This window comes from Pinus tabuliformis, chromosome X, assembly GCF_031772625.1.
Source record: "Pinus tabuliformis cultivar Carrire ecotype Pingquan chromosome X, CPIR1, whole genome shotgun sequence".
Lineage (NCBI taxonomy): Eukaryota > Viridiplantae > Streptophyta > Pinopsida > Pinales > Pinaceae > Pinus > Pinus tabuliformis.
Genome location: NC_142308.1, coordinates 456,556,613 through 456,576,582, shown reverse-complemented (window position 1 = coordinate 456,576,582; position 19,970 = coordinate 456,556,613). Strand labels below are relative to the sequence as shown.

At 38.3% G+C, this 19,970-nt stretch overlaps 2 protein-coding genes across 2 annotated transcripts; both read left to right on the top strand.

The window, feature by feature from the left end:
- The first annotated feature begins 15,658 nt into the window (after positions 1-15,658).
- On the top strand, positions 15,659-16,396 carry LOC149140576 (uncharacterized). The gene has a single exon (XM_089451011.1). The coding sequence runs from the start codon at positions 15,659-15,661 to the stop codon at positions 16,394-16,396; it is 738 nt and encodes a 245-aa protein (XP_089307137.1).
- Positions 16,397-16,518: 122 nt separating this feature from the next.
- On the top strand, positions 16,519-17,088 carry LOC149140575 (uncharacterized). Its single transcript, XM_089451010.1, has one exon. The coding sequence runs from the start codon at positions 16,519-16,521 to the stop codon at positions 17,086-17,088; it is 570 nt and encodes a 189-aa protein (XP_089307136.1).
- Positions 17,089-19,970: the final 2,882 nt, after the last annotated feature.

Below are 19,970 nucleotides of genomic sequence, written 5' to 3'. Positions count from 1 at the left end.
AAGCACTGAATCGACTCATTTGATTCAAAATCTAGTTTTTTTGGTAAAATTGTTCTGCACTAAACATTTTGATATTTCTTGCTATATACAATATTTGGAATGGTATATATTAAATTGAACATTGATAATTAAAAGTGGAATTGATTCATCTTCATTTGACTCAACTGCTCTTCCAATTGAATTTTATATATGCATTGAAACAAGTGTAATATTGGGCGTTGAATGGAGTATGTTATTGAAACAATGAGTTCAATCTTTATGATGGCTAGAGGGTTGATATAGCATCCCAAATGCTACACAATGAGCAACCAATTGTTGTGGGTCAAATCTTATTGCGCAAAGATTTTGGCTATGCATACACAGTCCAGTAAATAGAAAAATATCAACCTATTTTCTATTGATTTTTTTGAGACTTGTCTCTAAGGGCTCCGTGTTAAGCTTCTGAATAGAAGCGAGGATCTACACTGCAATGAAATCCTTGTAATAAGTTCACTTGCTAAGGAAACCATTAACACTATCCTATCATTAATACTACCCTCGCAAAAAATAGTCATGAAGGCCAAGCTTAGAAGATCAAGGAGGAAATTTGGGACAGATGTCTCCCCCATAATCACCAGAAATATGTTTCATTCCTTTTCACCTTCCCAGATTTTAATTGCAAAGAAATTTGTCATTAGTTGCTCCCAGTGCATGCCAACATTGTTGTTAGTGAATGAAATATTGGATTGAGCTTCAGCAGATTGATGGACTGGAATTTATTATAGAATGTTATATCGACTTCTCATCATCTTAGATATGGTTGGTTTCTTCAATATCTTTATCTAGCGCTCATCAATTCAACATATATATCGCACATAGTTCTTAAAGATACATTGATTACTGTATCACAGAAAGATGAAGGTGGAAATTATAGTTTTGTATTTGTAGTGTGTTTGGAATGGTTTGTAATGGCCATTACAGTGCACATGGAAGGATGAAGATTAATTTGATGGTTAAGGATGTAGCCCTCAATAATCGTGGGATATATTTCATGTAAAATATATAGAAAAGATGATCGATTTCATGCCCTTTCATAGAAAGAATAAAACGACCTTGATTGAAAGAATAATCAAGAGAAATGTCAGCTGAACTGTACAATATCATTCATATGAAGTGCATATTGTTGAACCCAGGTCATATCTGTTTTGACAGCTCTATATAAAGTGAAATAGTGAATAACGCAATAGTTTCTCCACCAAATCTCGATCATCATGACCAAGAGTTATAGCATGTAGGGTTTTCGATATTTGAACTAATTTGGAGATTGGAGCTTATTAAGAAAGGAGAGAAGGTTGGTTCTTCCGAGGCAGTTTTGCTGGCAAAGCCTGGTATTCGGCCATTTTCCTATGGATTGATTGTGCAATTTGTATACGACAATGGATTGGTATTTGATCGTGAAGTTCTTGATCTCACAGACGATGATTTAATAGAGAAATTTGTTGCTGGTATTTCTAGTGTGACAGCTCTTTCTCTGGTGATCAGTTATCCCACAATTGCAGTTGTTCCACATGCTATCATCAACAGTCACAAGAATGTATTAGCAGTTGCTATTGAACTTGAATATTCTTTTCCACTGGCCGAGAAAGTGAAGGAGTATTTGAAGGATCCAAGCAAGTTTGCAGTTGTTGTTGCCCCAGTTGTGGCATTGTATTTAAAACTCATTATGGTTTTTGTGTTCAGTGTTTAAGTTCCTGTAGAGTATTAAAGTATATAGAATTTATCTCCTTATTCCAAAAGTTGTATTATTTCACAATTCAGCCAAAACTGGGTGCAAATTGAAATTGGAGAAACTTCTAATATCTTTGAAAATAAGTTAAATAAATGTATTTTTTAATTGAAGCCGACACTCCACATTTACAGAATTTGATTTGTTGATAAAATGGGAAGACTTTATGGAGTATTAGAGTTACTGAATACACTAATACATTCTAGTGTCGAAAACATAGTCGAAATCAACAAAGACTCTTTCTTTGAAATTCAGACATATCTACAATATACACAAGAACAAATTGACGTTTTGCAGCTTGAATCTCAACTACAGCAGGAAGAATTATAGTAATGGAGTCATCATTCTGAACCTGTTTCTGTTCAGAATATTGAAACAGACTCCCATAAACAACAAGACAATAATGTTACAGTTCATTTAGATTTAGTACTCTATAAAGCAGCAAGGTTACATGCAGATGCAGAAGTTCAGCGTGCACTTCCCAAGCCCATCATCAGACCTTGGGAAGAGCTTGTCCACAACAAGCGCAGAACTGGTCTTAGATATGACAAGGATGTGTCCTTTCATATTCCAAACTACTGCAAACTAGTCCAATTTCAAAGTGCTGGATTCATTCATGACAGTTCACCTGCTCCTCATGACAGTTCACCTCCAGTTGTTCCAGATTCTGCCCCTCTTCCACAGCAGCCACAACAGATTGTGAAATGCCAACACTGTGACCGAGTTGGCCATCTGAAAGATCACTGTTTTGATCTTCATCCATGTAAGCACTGTCATAAAACCAGTCATTCTTCAAATATATGCTTCAAAAACAAACCTCCTGCAAGAACAAAGATTCATCTTGGATGGATCGCTTCTTGGCAATGGGCATCAACAGCCAAGAAGATATTCCAGTCACATGTCAAAACTTGTTCTAGAGTATTGAATAGTCTTGCAGTTGATTTTTCTCCATCATATCACCTTGTATTTGACAGGGGGGGGGGGGGGAAATGATGGTCATCTACAAGCTTCAAAGCCACATCAAGTGAGCCTGAGCCACAACCTGCCACACCAGTTTCAGAGTTGTAGCCAGAGACAAAGATGACCCTGAGCATGCCTTCAGTTGGTAATTTGGGACACTTCCTCTAGCAGAAGACTTTAGCTTCTTGCCAGTTTTGGAAGAGTTCCAGGAATTGCATTAAGAATTCCAGAGTTGGTGGTAATCCTTAAACCATCACAGGTTGAGACCTCCCTTTTCAGGTTGAGGTTCTCCCTTTTATGTGGGGTGAGAACTCCATTTCATGGTTGAAGGTTTCCCTCTTCAAAATAATAGGAGCACTTCCTATAGCAGAATACTTCAGCTTCTTGCCAATTTTGGAAGAGTTCTAGGGATTGCACTAAGCATTCCAGTGTTGGTGGTCATCCTTAAACCACCGCCCTTTACACCAACATTTCAGAGAGCACATTCAACCTAGTGTTGCCATGCATTTTTGCACATTTTGTATTACAGCTTTCTTCTTGGACTCATACATAACCCTTCGGATTAAGGGGGGGAATGTTGGACACCTAATCCTTTAAGGGTTAGTGTGGAAGCGGAATAGACAAAGGAAGTCCAAGAGACCTTGGGATGTGGAACCCAATGGTCACACCATGTACTATAAATGTATATGTTTTGTTTAAAAAAAATGTACTCTCATGTTTTATCTTTCATACTCTTTCTGCCATGTGTGTGTTTAACAAATGTACATCCTTTGCATGTATCTCTTTTCACTAGTGTACCCTTTGGAAGTCCTGTAGAAATCTGTTACATGATCTTCAAACCTCCGTGGTGCAAGTGACCCAATATTCTATGCCACAACTCACCGATGTCTCAACTCTTCACCTTCTCTGCTTTTGTGCTCAAAGCAACATAGTCTTCTACATCCAATTTGTAGAGGTTCTTCAACTGAACACAATTTGCTTCACTTGTTCTAAGGCTATGTGATGAAGGAAAGCCTTTCCTTTTTTAAATATCACATCGTAGCCATGGTCCCCCAACGTAGCAACTAAAACTAGATTCTTCTTCAAACCCTGAAAAATATACGACATATTTTAATGTGAGAGGAGAACCAGACTCCCTCTGAAAAGTAAAAGTATTGATGTTGGTCATGCCATACCCTCCATCATCTCCCATTTAGATGTGCATCTGGAGGTCCTTCTCCTCCAAGTCACCAAAGAATTATTTGTTTTCAGTCATATGGAATGAGGCTACACTAGTCAGATACCACACACTACCCATCACCGATGTCACCATGCAAGCAATGAAGGTGAAATTGAACTTGAATTATGAAGCAAGAGCTTCATCCGTTGCTCCTCCCGAGCACTTATTTCTGACCTTCTTGTGCAGACACTTTGTGGCACAACGTCCCAACTCATGTTAGTGAAAATATTTAATCTTTAAAGAGTCCTTCTTCTTGCTGCCTTGACTAGAAGATGATTTGGAATGGGATGAATTCCCTTTCCCTTTCTTCACCTTTCCAGCTAAGGCACATTTCTCCTCATTATCATGCTTGGATGAGGTTCCATCTCTAGTGTTTCATCGTATCTCTTCTTGCACCAAGTCATGCCACAAATTCTCCCACTCTGGTAGCTTCTCCCTCCCATTTACCAAATCTTGGTAGCTGTGCCAACTCTTGGGAAACCATAAAAGTGTCAGGCTAACTAAATCATCTTCATCGACTGTAAAACCAACAGTTCCAAGCTCATCCCAACATTGGGTGAACTTGGTCAAGTACTTTGGTATTGTGTCGCCCTTCTCCATCTTGATTTTTATGAGCTTGTCCTTCAGTGCTAGCTTCCTGTGGTCACTGTTGTTTTGAAACAGGTTTGTCAAGGCCTTCCACATTTGATACGGAGTGTCCTTACCATGGAGGTTTGAGATAATATGATCTTGAACTCCTTCTAGGATAATCCTTCTCACCTTTGCAACACATTTTCTCCACTCTACCAGATCCTGAGCATCAGTTGGCTTAGGAATATCAATGTCTATGAATTCCTTTAGCTCGTTGTCTTCTAACACTGCCTCCATCCTATCCTTCTAAGCAATATAGTTCTAACTACCCTCAAGGGCATATTCGATTCTAAATCCGTAGAATGACATCCTACGAACTCTGAAGAATGATACTGCAAATTCGATTTCACCTGCAAAAGAATAACTCGTATTCTCCTCTTCTAGCCATAGCTAAAAAGCCCTCCTATCTGTATATTGCATTAGTAAAAAAATATTAGAAGATTACAATGCTTTTCTCAAGCTCGAGAAACCTCTGCACTATCTTTATCTGTCTCACAGCTTCCCAGACAAGCCTAGGCCAATACTTAACTAATTTCTAGCTTTCCCAATTCCCTATTTCCTTGTGTTGTTTCCTTGGGAATTAGCCCCTATTAATTAGGGAAATTCCTCAATTAGAATTGTGCAATCCATCATAGGCCTTCCTCTGACTTCATGAACCACCTGTACAATTCAGATAATTATACAGCTGATAGTAAATTGTCCCTGAACTCCAATCCCAATTGGGTAACTCTCAGATCTAACATGCATGAGTTATTTATGAGTGAATCATCAATTAACTGGTTGAACACGTGAAGCAACACCCCACTATCTGACCTCCTACTAGTTCCTCCATCAGTTGGAACTAGTCTAACTAACTTTAACTCAGTTAAACTGAATTAATTAATTACAACTCAAAATAACCTCAAACAAGGCTCCTATAATGTAGGAGACACTCTACATGACTCAATTTATACCAAACTCGAATTAACTGAGCCAAATAAGTCAAACTAACTTAGTTAACTAATAGAATTTGTCATGTGATGTGAAATTACAATTTTATCCCTCATTTAATTCAAGGAAAAAATTAAATTAGGATTTTCTTGTTGCATTTTCAACAAATAATTCTAAACTTAAGTATGGAAATTTGAAAAAAACCATCTAAATCAATCAAAATCATGGCGACCAGATATACATCATCAATCCATGCTCATATTGACTCAATATGAACATAGTCATCATTATACAATGTGTATCTATACATCAATCATGAAAACTCCATGCAGCCTGGATGGATGAAACCAGATTCAGGGTCTTCATCACTACCACTCGATAATATGAGTCTAACCATGTGAATGAATGCGTTGAATTTAAACTTGGTAGACACCATCTAATTACTGGTCAATGATGAGGATTGTTAACAAGTGCGAGAGGAACCACCAATAATGACAATGGCCCTCAAGGTACACTAGCACAATCTATGAAGTGTGAATGAATAATCCGAATTCAAACACTTATAAAATATTATGATTGAAAGCCAATGATGTGAACCTGTTGTCAAAAGTGAGGAGAATTGTCATTGATGCATGCATTTTGCAAGGCACTAAAGGGAGTTTCTAATTCATCTTCATAGATAATGTGTTTAAGTCGATAGGAAATGATCTGTCGTAGGAGGGCCTTGATGTATCCCCCATCAACAACACGAAAAATGTATCAAGATTTTGAGTATGACAAACATAGTAATTCAGGACTAACTTAGGGATGGTTGACATGAAAGAGGGCTATAAGTACTAAAAATATTTTCACTGAGGCTGAACTTCTCTTGAACATATTGGTGACATTATATGGAGTTGGCATCACCTACTCAGTATGGGATTAAAAACTAGTATGAAGACTTTCAAGGAGGTGTGATTACGGATAGGTAAGTGCATTTCCCAACCAATCAAACATGAAAGTGAATGAGTGTAATTTTCAAGAGCGACTTACTACCAAATATTGACTCTATACATTGTTTTCCCAATGTTCCCCACCATTTTTGGAAAGTACCTCTTTATTTTTACACAAGCTTGAGGAGGATAACATATTCTTGTAGTATAAGTTGATCCTTCAGATAAGTACCTCGAAGTATTTTTAACAAACCCTGGGAAGGAGTGGTTTGATCTTGAGGAGGATAACATATTCTTGTAGTATAAGCTGATCCTTCAGATAAGTACCTCGAAGTATTTTTAACAAACCCTGGGAAGGAGTGGTTTGATCTCATCATGATTGACGAGTCCTACATTGTTGATGTTTTACGAGTCCAGTGAAGGGGTAACTTGACTTATTTTTCAAATTTAGAGAGTTAGAAAAAGAAAACTCCATAGTGTTAATTTTTGTAAATTTAGTCCCCCATGCATAGAAAATTTTAGGGGTGAATGTTCGCCCTTTGGCGAAATTAAGGGGTTTTAAATTTTTAGTGGGCGAATATTTTGTATCATAGTACATTTTTAAAAATCACCTCAAATAGCCCACCTTATTTTAAGGGAGAGGGTAAAAAAGGTAAATTTAGCCCTTGAAATTAGGAGTTACAACCTTCCATTCGCCCATTTTCAAGAATAGGTTTTATTTAAGTGAATCCATTCACCCATTTTCAAGAATAGGTTTTATTTAAGTGAATCATATGGGCCAAAGGCCCAAATACCATATTTATAAAAGAGGTATGGTAAATTAATAAAAATATAAATAAATGAGAGGTATGGTAAATAAATAAAACATTTTTTATATTTACTCCATAAGTCACCTTATATACATGCAAGGGTGTAAACAAATAAAAATATAAGTAAAGTGGAGGTATGGTAAATAAATAAAACGTCTTTTTATACTTACTCAAAAGGTATGGTAAATAAATCAAAATATAAATAAACTAGACGCATGGTAAATAAATAAAACCTCTTTTTATATTTAGTCCATAACCCTCGTTCTATTTATGAAGGCTCAAGAAAGAGGTTTTATTTAAGTGAATCCTATGGGCCAAATACCATATTTGTAAAAGAGGTATGGTAAATTAATAAAAATATAAATAAACGAGAGGTATGGTAAACAAATAAAACATTTTTTTATATTTACTCCTTAAGTCACCTTATATTTACGAACACTCAAAAAATGAGTTATATTTAAGTGAAACCTATGGGAAAAATACTATGGGACAAATACCATGGACTAGATTGTTATTAATACCATGCAAAAAAACATTATTAACCCTAATATTAGTATTAATAAAAATAAAAATGGCACATGGTATTGACCCATGGTATTTACCTGGAATGTAGCCTATTTAAATGGGGGAATTAAACCAGATCCAACTTTACTCTGGATCTACTAACCCCCGAGAAGTATCAAATATCGTGATATGCAAACTAGAATAGTGTGAAAAAATATTTGATCCGATCAAGAGTAAAAATGGATGTTGTAATTTAATGTATGTTAAACATTTTAGCTTGGTTAAAATAAAAAATAAAATAAAAATCAACTATTAATTTTATTAATTTTTATAAATTACTAATAGTAATTTTTAAGCTCCAGGTTTATGAAAACCCATGGTATTGACCCATGGTAATACCATGGTATTCATGTGAGCATAGACTATTTAAAGGGGAAATTCTATCATCTTAGATCCATCTTAATTCTAGGTCTACCAAGTGCTCAGAGGGATAAATAGATTTCATCCCCCTAAGAGTGGTAGATGTGCAGTTAAGATGGATATAGGTTGGTTTTTATGATAATGAAGATATTAAATAGACTTAGGAAATTATATTGTAAAAACATCTTAAGGTGAATGGTTAAAGCATAGACATTGGACAAGTATATTTGTATATTCTGTTTTAAATTGAAACAAATCCAAGGCTAAAAGGAATGGATTGATTGCACTAGTCATCCTTCTATAACTTTCCAACATATGCTGGAGTAAGCAGATTGTAATTTGGGTAATTTTTCTAATTGCAAACAGGAACATACTTGTGTATTGGCAGGGTGGTTACGAGGTCCCTAGAAGTGATGAATTTGAATTTTTCTTGGTTTTATATATAGTATTAGGTTTTTTCTCATGCTTTTTGTGAATGGCACAAGTGAATTTTATCCTACACCCACTAGGTTATCGATATGTAATTTCGGTAATTTTGATTTCAAAAGATATTTTAAATAAATGCAATGATTTCATTTGTGTATTCAATAAACACAAGATTTTATAATTGAGTAAAATATTCGCCATGCCTGGTGAGAGATTCGCCAAAAAATTATATATACATATCATATTATTGATAAAATCGCCTTCCATTTTTCCTATATACCATGGAGATAATTTTGATTTCAAAAGATATTTTAAAGAAATGCAATGATTTCATTTGTGTATTCAATAAACACAAGATTTTATAATTGAGTAAAATATTCGCCATGCCTGGTGAGAGATTCGCCAAAAAATTATATATACATATCATATTATTGATAAAATCGCCTTCCATTTTTCCTATATACCATGGAGATTCGCCCATTTATTATACATGTAAATTTAGGGGGGGTTCTTAAAATTTTCCCTGCCCGAAGTACGAAAAACTATAAAATGATACAAGGGAGAACTCTTTTGACCATGATTGATCAAAGTATATTTTTTTCGTAAATAGTCTATGTAGTCTGTAAAAGGGGTAAACTTATATTAGGCAGATGTTTCTTCATATACTTTTACGAGCATCAAAGAAACAAGTTTAATCGACAATCTTTTCACATTTCGAGAGTTAGAAAAGGGCTTAAAGGTAACTCCAAAAGGTTTATTTTTCGCTATTAGTTTACATAGCCCGAAAAGTTAATAAAAAGTATGCTCTTGCCAAAATGATTCACTTTTTAAAAACTATCCTGTAATCTGCACATGTAAATTCAAGCTCATTATATCCTCTCAAAAATAACATAAAATGACCAAAAAAGTTGAAATTATAAACAACTAGGTAAAAATATTATTAACGTAGACCATTTTTGGTTATAAAAGTGAAAAAAAAGTTCATTTTTACCATTTTTGTTTGTTCACCATTTGAGAGCTCTGATGGCGAATTTTCCCCAAATCTTCAAGAACCAATTGTGATTATTGCAATGATCGACGGTGACTATTGGATGGGGTGTAGCAGGAGGTGTGCACATATTTCTATTGTAAATTTGGCAAGCATGACATTTTTGGACTGCAAGAATACAATCCTTAAACATAGAAGGTCGAGAATATCCTGCATGGAAGATATTTTGAATGACTAGGGAACCCAACTGGGAAAACCCTATGCTTGATGAGAATTTTATTGATAAAAAAACTGACCAATAGATCTCTTTCATAATAATTGTTTTAATATAAAATAGACATGTGTCTTTCCTACTTTTTATAAGCTTGAAACCCTTACAATACTGTTAATCTTTGTTTCCCTCCTGCAACCTGTGCACAAGCTTCTTTTTCACACTCTTCCTCTCACAATCTCCACGCACAAACTTGTGCTTCCTATTGCTTGGTCTCACCAACTCGTGCTCACAAAAACAATGATTAAACTTGTGGCTTCGTTCCTCCTTTTAAATGAAATTCAAATGGTTAAAATTAGTGAGTTTCTAATAAAGGAATTGAACTGGATATTTTTTAATTAACAAAAGTCAACATAACTAGTTAACTAGATCTTCTTAAAATTTAGGAGGCTAACTCCATGTTATAGTGTTTTCTCCTCGAGTATGTATGAAAAGGAAACACTTAAGACTGTGGATGACAAAAAGTCTCAACAATATAAATGGATGCTAAACATTGTAGATCTGTAGCAACTGATAGAAACAAAATCTGCCAAAGTCCTAATCTATGCAACAATCATAGTTAAATATAAAAATGAAATAGTAATAACTCCAATAATCCAATGGAAACCAGATATACAAAGAATAGATTTTATTATAACACCTGTGAAGGGAACAAATAAATGTTACCAGTCCCCCTCTATGGGATGGGTTCTTGGCTATCCTCAAATGTCTTTAGCTTGTGTAGAGTCTCTCTCCTCTATAATGTGTAAACCCAACAAATAAAAACTTTAAGCTCAATGGGAACTCAAATGGAAGAAATATGGTGTGCGACAATGATAATAATTAGAGTTATAGTGGCTGAGCGATGGAGACTCCGCGGTTAAGTTTTCATGAGGTTTCGGATGAGAGTCAGGGCACTGCTTGACACTACAGACTTCCCCTCGACCTGGTTTCGTTTAATCCATTACGACATCTAGCCGCACGCTTGCACATCTACGGTTCCGCCTTACCTATCACCTGTCAACCTGTCTGGGGTATAAGGGTTTACCTGCTATATTATTTTTTACCTTTCTGTTTATTACCGCCACTCGACTGTTACTCTTGTCATTATCCCAGGCCGTTCGTTACCGTTTTTGCAATCTCCATTACCAGCATTTTCGAGGCTTCCTCCATTTCTAGGTGCAGCTGCCAACATGGATGACCTCGATGCCATTGATTATTCAGAAGATCCATTGGAAGTGGTCTCCATCTGGCAGTCCACGTACTCCGCATCTGTAGGTATGTATAGCTCTGGCTTCTCCAGAAATTTTGAGACATTTTCTTATGCTGAACCATCACAGCCTCACGCTATTGTTCTCCCAGATGAGCCGCCCACATGGCCGTCACTCTCTACACCTTCGTCTTCCCTGGCTACCCTTGGTTTTGTTTCAGCCTGTTTAAACCCTAACCTTGGTTTGGACCTCCCAGTTTCTGAGGTGTCATCCCGACAGGTTGACCCACAAGTTGTATCCGCTAGTTTTGTACCCTCGACTGTCAGCTTTTCTCACCTAACTGCCTCCACTCCACCCTCAGGCAGTTTCACCTCCATTTCATCGCTCGCTGGATCCATACCTTTCACCACTGGGAACCCTAACCCTACCTCGACAAACCCTAACCCTACCCCTGTTTCCTCGGGCCCTAATTCAGAATGGGTTTCGGTTCAGTCTCATCATCCGAGGTCTAAGTAGAAATATAGGTGCCACAAGTCCAAGGTGAACGATATTATTCTCAGGCTAGAAGAATACATTCAGTGGAGAGAAACAATGGACTTCACTGATAGGGTTCTGGTAGGGCACATCAGAGGCAGGAGTTACACAGTTTCTTGTCTGAAGACCTAGGCATCTAAGGTTTGGGGACACCATCTGGTGGACATCCCATTTGTTTAGACATTCGCGAGGGGATGGTTTGCACTAAGATTTGCTTGAGCCGACCATACAAATTTGGTTTTGTCCTCCTATTGGCATTTTGAACACGCCCCTGTTCTTTTGAAATGATGGATGCCTCTATTCGACCCAGAGACTGAGCAAATTGGCATTGGACCGGTATGGATTCGACTCCTGGGTCTACCTCTGCAATATTGGTCTGAGGATATTTTCAGGCGGATTGGTAACTCTATTGGCACCTATATGGAATATGACAAATCCTACCAGACCACTGGCATGATGGCATATGCCAGAATTCTCATCAATCTGGATACTAGGGGAGGCCTACAAGAGCATATCACTATACAGTGGAGGAATACATCCCGTAAACAGATGATTGACTATGAGGGCATACCATATCGATGCAGGAGATGCCACAAGGTTGGCCATTTATTTAAAGATTTCCCTCTCAACCGCAAGAACAAGAGTACAACACAGGACATGGAAGCAAAACTGATCAGAGACATTCCTAATCAACCTGAAAAGGAAGTCAATTTGGCAAAGAACAACATGGCCACCGAGGACACTCGAGGGGAAACTATTGATTCGGGAATTGACAAAGGGACCGAAGCTACAAACCCTCCATCCTCTTCTCCACCGACGAGCACCAATTCGGCTAAGGAGGACATCACTCCACTGGGTATGTCACCTACATCTTTCTCTCTCTTTACTCCTTCATCTTATATTACTGCTGCAATTGCATCCCATATTAATAATATTGCATCCTATCCCCACATATCTCCATCATTCTCCTCCTACACTTCCTCTTTGGAGCAATTGTCTCTAGGTACCCCGGGACGGGCTCTCTCCACCCCCCTACATTGCTCCCTTCCCCTACCGCCCCCTATCATTGCCCCCTGTCATCCATCTCTTACATCATCCTCCCTCCCCCCACTGCCCCTCCCCTCTCTCTTAGTATCTCCTAGATACTCCCTGCGATCCAGATCAAGGGATAGAGGTTGTGATGCGATTGGATTAGATCTGGAAGTTTCCCCTGCCTCGCATAAGCCTTCCAGGGGGTGCCCATCTCACCTCACTAGAGCCAGGCATACGGTGGGAGAGGAGGTCGCCCTTGGGTGACAGAAAACTATTGATAGGGCCCTTAGAGCAAGGAATGGCCCTCTCCCACACCCTTCATGAAGATCCTTTCTTTCAATTGTAGAGGGATTTCTAGCCCTCCTAAAAAACTAGCACTCAGGAGGCTCCTTACTTCGGCTTTGGTGGATATCATATTTTTACAAGAAACCCTTTGTTCAGCCGAAGCCCTTATTACCATTCTAAATTCGTGGATGCCGAATTGGACTTTACATGCCCTAGATGCGACTGGGAGATCAGGGGGCATTGCTATTGGTTTTTGTAACAAGTCTGTAGATCTCATAAATATATGGGGAGGAAGGGGATATATTGGTGCGGATATATATACCTCCTCATTGGAAACTGAAGTCCATATTATGAATGTATATGGACCTTGTTTGGATAGGGAAAATTTCTGGAGAAGATTATTAGACTCAGACTTTCTGCAGGCTGACAACATCATACTTGGTGGAGATTTAAATTTCTCTTTGGGTTTTAGTGAATCTTGGGGACACCTTGCTCAAGTTGATGGATTATCTGATATGATCTCCACCTTGCTGGAGGAGCATCAGTGGGTAGACATCCCATCTACCAGGATACAACATACATGGACAAATAATCGAAGTGGAGATCATAGTTTGGTTAGAAGGCTAGATCAATACCTCATAAAAGAAGCATTATTAAATACCCATCCTCGTATCAGACAATGGGTTGGGACTAGAGGTATATCTGATCATCGCCCTATATATATGGAGTTGGAAGACATCAATCAGAGAACAAAAGGCCCATTTAAATTCAATGCCTCTTGGCTCAAGGACCCTTCATACATTCAGCTAGTTACTGACTTCTGGTAGTCCCATCCTATTCCAGAAAATGAGGACCACTCTGAAGGGTTCATCCGCAAACTGAAAGCACTGAAAGGGATCTCTAGAACTTGGGCACATCAGAAGCGGAAGAATGATGACAACACACTACAAGAAGCAGAGCTGGCCATTGCCACTCATGAGGACTCCTCGGATGGCACTTTCTTAACACAAGAAAATAAAGACAACTACACTTCCCTCATCAAGAAGCGGACACAAATACTGAAGGATAGAGAGGAGAGCTGGAGACTCAGAAGCAGGGCTATCTAGCTCACTGAAGGAGATGATAATACAAAGTTCTACCACAAATTTTCCAATGGTAGGAAAGCAATAAACACCATTTGGGAGCTTCAAAATGAATAGGGACAATCAGTCACGACTCAGAGGGATCTGGCTAGTCTAGCCACTGCACACTTTAAAAGCATATACAAGGCCCCTAGGGCTGCTAATATCATGGAAATCATGCGTACTGCTGAACAATTTCCAAGATTCGTGGAATAGGAGGATGTTGAGGACCTTATGAAGGAAGTATCGAAGGAAGAACTTGAGGCAACAATCAAATGGTTCAAGAAAGACAAGAGCCCCGGCCCAGACGGATGGTCAATTGAATTCTATATTGCTTTCTTCGAAATCCTAGGGGATGACCTGCTTAAAGTTGTGGAGGACTGCAGAAGGAGGGGTAGAATTTCATCAGCCATCAAATCCACCTTTATAGCCCTTATCCCGAACTCCGAACTCCGACCATCCTACCTCCTTCAATGACTTCGGACCCATATCCCTCTGCAACTGCCTTTATAAGATCATTGCCAAGATCATTGCAAATCGCCTAAAGCCTATTCTATCTAACCATATTTCCTCAGAACAATTCACTTTCCTACAACACAGATAGATACATGAGGCCATTGCCACGGCCCAGGAACTCCTCCATTCGGTACAGATGAGGAAAATGAAAGGCATGATTTTGAAAGTGGACCTATCTAAGGCATTTGACAGAACAAATTGGCTCTATATTAGACTGTTACTGACTCATCTTGGATTTCCTTATTCATTTATCAAATGGATAATGTGCTGCATAACGGATGTTTCTTATAGTGTTCTTTTAAATGGGGAGGCCACACTGTTTTTCCTATCAAAGGGAGGACTCAGGTAGGGATGCCCACTCCCCCCACTACTTTTCTTGCTAATCATGGAAAGATTAAGCAAAGCTATCATATCATCATGAAGCAGGGGTCACATGGCTGGTATCAAGATCACAGAGAACTGTATTCTTACCCACCTCTTATTCGTTGATGACGTTCTCATTTTCTTAAATGGTAGTATTGGGGATACTACGGTCCTACAGAATATTTTCAATCTTTTTCAGTAGGCAACGGGGATGATTATTAATGACAACAAGTCTACACTTACAGCCTTTGGATGCACACAGCACGAGATCGTGTTTACTACACAGCGCTTCCCCTTCACATTACAGAAGTTGGAGGATGGATTGAAATATCTGGGTTTCAGGCTCAAACCATATGGATACAAGATCGCAGACTGGACCTGGCTTATTGCTAAAGTGGAGAAGCGACTTAATGTTTGGTATCACAAATATCTCTCTCGTGCGGGAAGACTAGTTCTCATTAAGGCTGTGATAGAAGCTACACCTATATTTTGGATGACTCTTGCTTGGATCCCAAGAGGTAGCTTGAACAGACTTCAAAATTTATGCTGCAGATTTCTTTGGAAAGGTAATCAACTGGGAAGATTATTTGCATGGGTTAAATGGGACACAATTGCCAAGCCCCAGAAATGGGGCGGTTGGGGAATTAAAAGACTGGACTTATTCTCCAAAGCACTGGCGGAAAAGCTCGGCTGGTAACTCATTTCTACAAATAGTCTCTAGACCCGGGTGGCACATGCAAAATACATCTGGCCAGTGGATTTGATGGACTGGTTCAGAAAACAACACAGGGTTAACAACAGCATATCCAACATCTGGAAGGCGGTAATCAACTCTATTCCTCTCATCCGGGAAGGTATAACATGGAGAATCAAGGAAGGAAATGCAGTCCGTATAGGCACGGACCCATGGATTGGTTGTGGCAATGCGCACAGACTGCCAGCAGAGTTGATACGACACCTTCATAACAGGGACATCACTCATATCAGACATATAGTGGACAACAACAACTCTACCATACTTCAACAGGCCTGGAAAACAGCACAAGATTTGGACATTCCTAATCAATGGCAGCAGGAATGGTATGACTACACAGAAGCCCTTACTCAGGCACATATTCGGTTAACTGAAGGACCAGATGAGATTGTCTGGGCGTTTGCAAAGCATGGTACATACTCTCCAAAGGATGGATATCTAAGGCTGATGGAACCTTACAAACCCCAGCATATCAACCCTACTTGGAAAGCACTCTGGAAACTCAAAGCTGCTCCACGAGCCCACCTACTTATGTGGAATATACTGTTTGACAAGATTCCTACTGGTCTCAATTTGATGAAGAGAACTTTCCATGGTCCATTCTGGTGTCATCTCTATCGTAATGATGAGGAGAGTACTGAACATCTCTTCCTAAATTGCCCCATCATCAAGGAACAATGGAACTTCATCATAGCTCGCTATCCTTTCTTAAAAAACTGGCAAGGCAAGAACATCATGGATGCCTAGAGTTTATGGTGTGAAAACCACAATGGCAAAGCCAGAAATATGCCTCTTCTTATATGCTAGTCACAGTGGATTGCTAGAAATCAATCTATTTTTAACTTAAGATCCCTCACTGGCCTGCTATCATGATCAAAACTATTGCAGATTTTGATCTCCTACCCGAGGAGGATTCCAATTCCCCTCCCCGAATTATCAAGCCTGAAAACATTGACAAGTCTATACCATGGGCATACTTTGATGGATCCACTCAGGAGGCAGGTTGTGGTGGAGGAGCCATACTATACTTGAATGAATCTCAGTGTATCAAAATACAAATGAGATTAGGGAGGGGAAAAAACAATTATGCTGCATTATGCACTGCAAAACACCTCATACACTTTGCATTAGAAAATCATTGCAAACATCTACAAATCTTTGGGGATTCCAAAATTGTTTGCAATTGGTTAAATAGAGCATCACATTGCAATGCATATTCATTGAGGCATATATTGGATGAGGCACACAGATTGATTTCTACTTTTGACTCATTTACCTATCATCACATTTACAAGGAGCGCAACTTGGGGGCAGATTTCCTTTCCAAAGAGGCAACGCTTAGGCAAAGCGATGACTGGTTGATACAGGAAGAGATTGATGGGACTTTCTACCAGCATTATCACAGACCTTTCGTGGAGCTCCGAGAACATGGGCTATAAGCCCTTTTTTTTGCATAAACACTTGTATATATTATGCTATTTATATTTTTACTGCACTTGAGCAACTTTATAGGACATATGGTACCAATTTTGATATTTAAATTCTCTCTCTGAGAAGAGATAGAAACAAATTTTGATTTAGTTTCTCTATACAGAGAACAGGAACAGGAATCAGATGAACTAATATCATGACTCCATGCGTGGATGATACATATCTGAACTCTTTTTTGTTCTTTTGAACTCGATAGGAAACTTGCCTCCACATGCATATGCTCTCGCATCTAAAAAATGTAATTTCTTATATATTAATAGAAATTACGACTTTTTTCCAAGGGAAAAAAAATCAGAGTTACAACAGTGACTGCAACAATGAAAATAATCAAAAGTGAATAATGAATGGAAAACACTTCTATTTATAACAAAATATTGAGTTATCCTCGAATAATGAGCAATAATAAAATATTATTAACCCCATTCTTGGAATAACCACTTGGAATATTTTATTATATTTGGTTAGGAGGGAAAAAGTATTTAAACTTTTATCACGGGGGCTTCACTGGGGAGCAATACCATATCATGTGGGTTCATATTAGGGGATATTTATTGAGAAAAAAATGACATAATATATTGGGGGATATATAGGGGGTAGAGGGTTTTTATATTAGTAGGTATGAAAAATGGATCCCAAAGTTAATGAAAAAATATAAAGGGGTATAAAAAATGTTAATGAAAAAATGGATACCTACAATATGTAGTGAAAGTAGGGGTTTTTAAATTGGGAAGGTGTATTGGGTTCATATTGGTAGGGGGTTAAATAATGTGATTTTTATAGATATTTTCCAATATTTAGTCAAATTAAGGGTATTGTTTAATATGCCACGAAGGCACGTGATATGTCAGAGGTTCATTAAGTGAAACCCCCGTGACTTTTATTTAGAAATAATAAATAAATAAATGAATTATTTAGCATCTCAAGAAATATGGTTAAGGAATAATAAACAAATAATGATTAATTTAATTATTCCTAAGGGATTTAGTCAAACTTGACAAGGAATAATAATTAATTAGTGATTAATTAATTATTCCTAGAGAAAAATAAGATAATTAATTATTTATCTTTTTATTTTTCATAACTGGGTCAAATATGACAAGGAATATTAATTAAACAATGGTTTAATTAATTATTCCTAGAAGATAATTAAATAAATAGTGATTTATTTAACTATTCTTCATGGGTTTATTTATAAATTACTTAACAAATGTGGTTTATTAAGTTTCTCACGGTGAAATCAATTTTACTATGGTAAAATTGGCCTTACATAGTGTACTTCGATCAATCTAGTAAATTAGGCTAGATGATCAATTTTTTGGTGATAACGGATTTTCCACCAACATACGAGTGTTAGGAGAAAAATGTATGACCGAAGTACGATGTAAAGACACAATCAATAGAAAAAAAGTGGAGTCATAGAGAGAGAGAGAGAGAGAGAGAGAGAGAGAGAGAGAGACCAATAGAGTTGAAGCGAAAGAGGATAGGGACAGAGGGGGCGAGACCAATGCAAGTCTCCTTTTATGTTGTGGTACCAGATCTCAGTGAGGCAGGGGAGGCATACCTATACCCACCGAGATAACTTAGTACAAAAATAATGATGCGCCCAGAAACATAAAACTGAGAAATGAAGTACATGTTGAATGGTACATGACATGTTGGCATAACTGAGCCAGAAAATAATACAATGTGTCCCATATTCATAATGCACCTGGAAAAACATGAGCCAGGACTGAATATAATAATATCTGAGTACATGATATATAATGGCCCTTCCCTCAAAAAATGGGTGGGGGGGAGGGTAGAACAACTGAAGAATCCTTGCTGAACAGGGAAGGGCTCTACAAAACTGAATGGATCATCTTAAGGAGACGTGCATGCTATGAACACTGTGATTGGTAGGAACCGAACCCATCAAATCTGCAGAACTGCATCTGAGGCTGTAGCATAATATGAAGGCATCTAGGCATGTGGGGGGCTACCTGAAGGGCCACCCCCTCATGAGGTCTGAAACATCTCACACACACCCTAGAATCACTGGTACAAACTGTTGCATCAATGGACCATCACGTGTATGAATCAGGAGCGTGAAACAACCAAGTCAAAGGGGAATAATGAGTCCCTCTTCTCAATATGAGGTACCAAACAAGAATGGAAGATCAAACCAAGATAAACTATTGTCAAGGCCATTCTTCTGGAATAAATGTGTTGACGTCGACAGAATATGGCTCGCCATAGGTGAGGCAACAAGGATCCTCAACTAAGGCACAAGGGAAAATAGTAATGTGAATGATGGGCTGACACCAGGTAAAATGGAGAAAATGGGACTGAGGGACAAACAGACAACTTCCCTTATCAGAGCATAAAGTGCATGGTTGACCTGGAAACAACTGACTCGACTTTGGAGGGGATGGGAGATAGTATGACTAGAGGCCAAAATGGGAAACACAGGATGAATGGTATGCAAATATGGATGGCTAGATGCAAAGGATAAAATACCCTTAGTCCTCCACCTTCCTTGCTCTTGAAAACTCCCATCAAGTGAGGGGCCTCTTGGCTAGCTAAATCAACCTCTGCATATTTCTGGCTGCCCAGAAAACATGTAGTCCCTTCCTCTACATGGCTGGCTAAGCTGTGAATCACTACTAGAAACTCATGTAATCTCTATGGAACAACCTCCCTAGGGTGGGCATGGATGGTCCCCCAAAGTATAGGTTGAATCTTGCCTGCGGAAGACTCGTGGCTAAATAGCCTGTAGACGCGCTAAGTAGCAGAGCGTACAAGAGTGAGTTTGTTTGTCAAATATTCAAAATGAAAACAAAATGAGAGCTAA

Excerpts from the sequence above, each read along its gene's own strand:
- LOC149140576 (XM_089451011.1), top strand. The coding sequence starts at position 15,659 with ATGGACTGGTTCAGAAAACAACACAGGGTTAACAACAGCATATCCAAC.
- LOC149140575 (XM_089451010.1), top strand. The coding sequence starts at position 16,519 with ATGATCAAAACTATTGCAGATTTTGATCTCCTACCCGAGGAGGATTCC.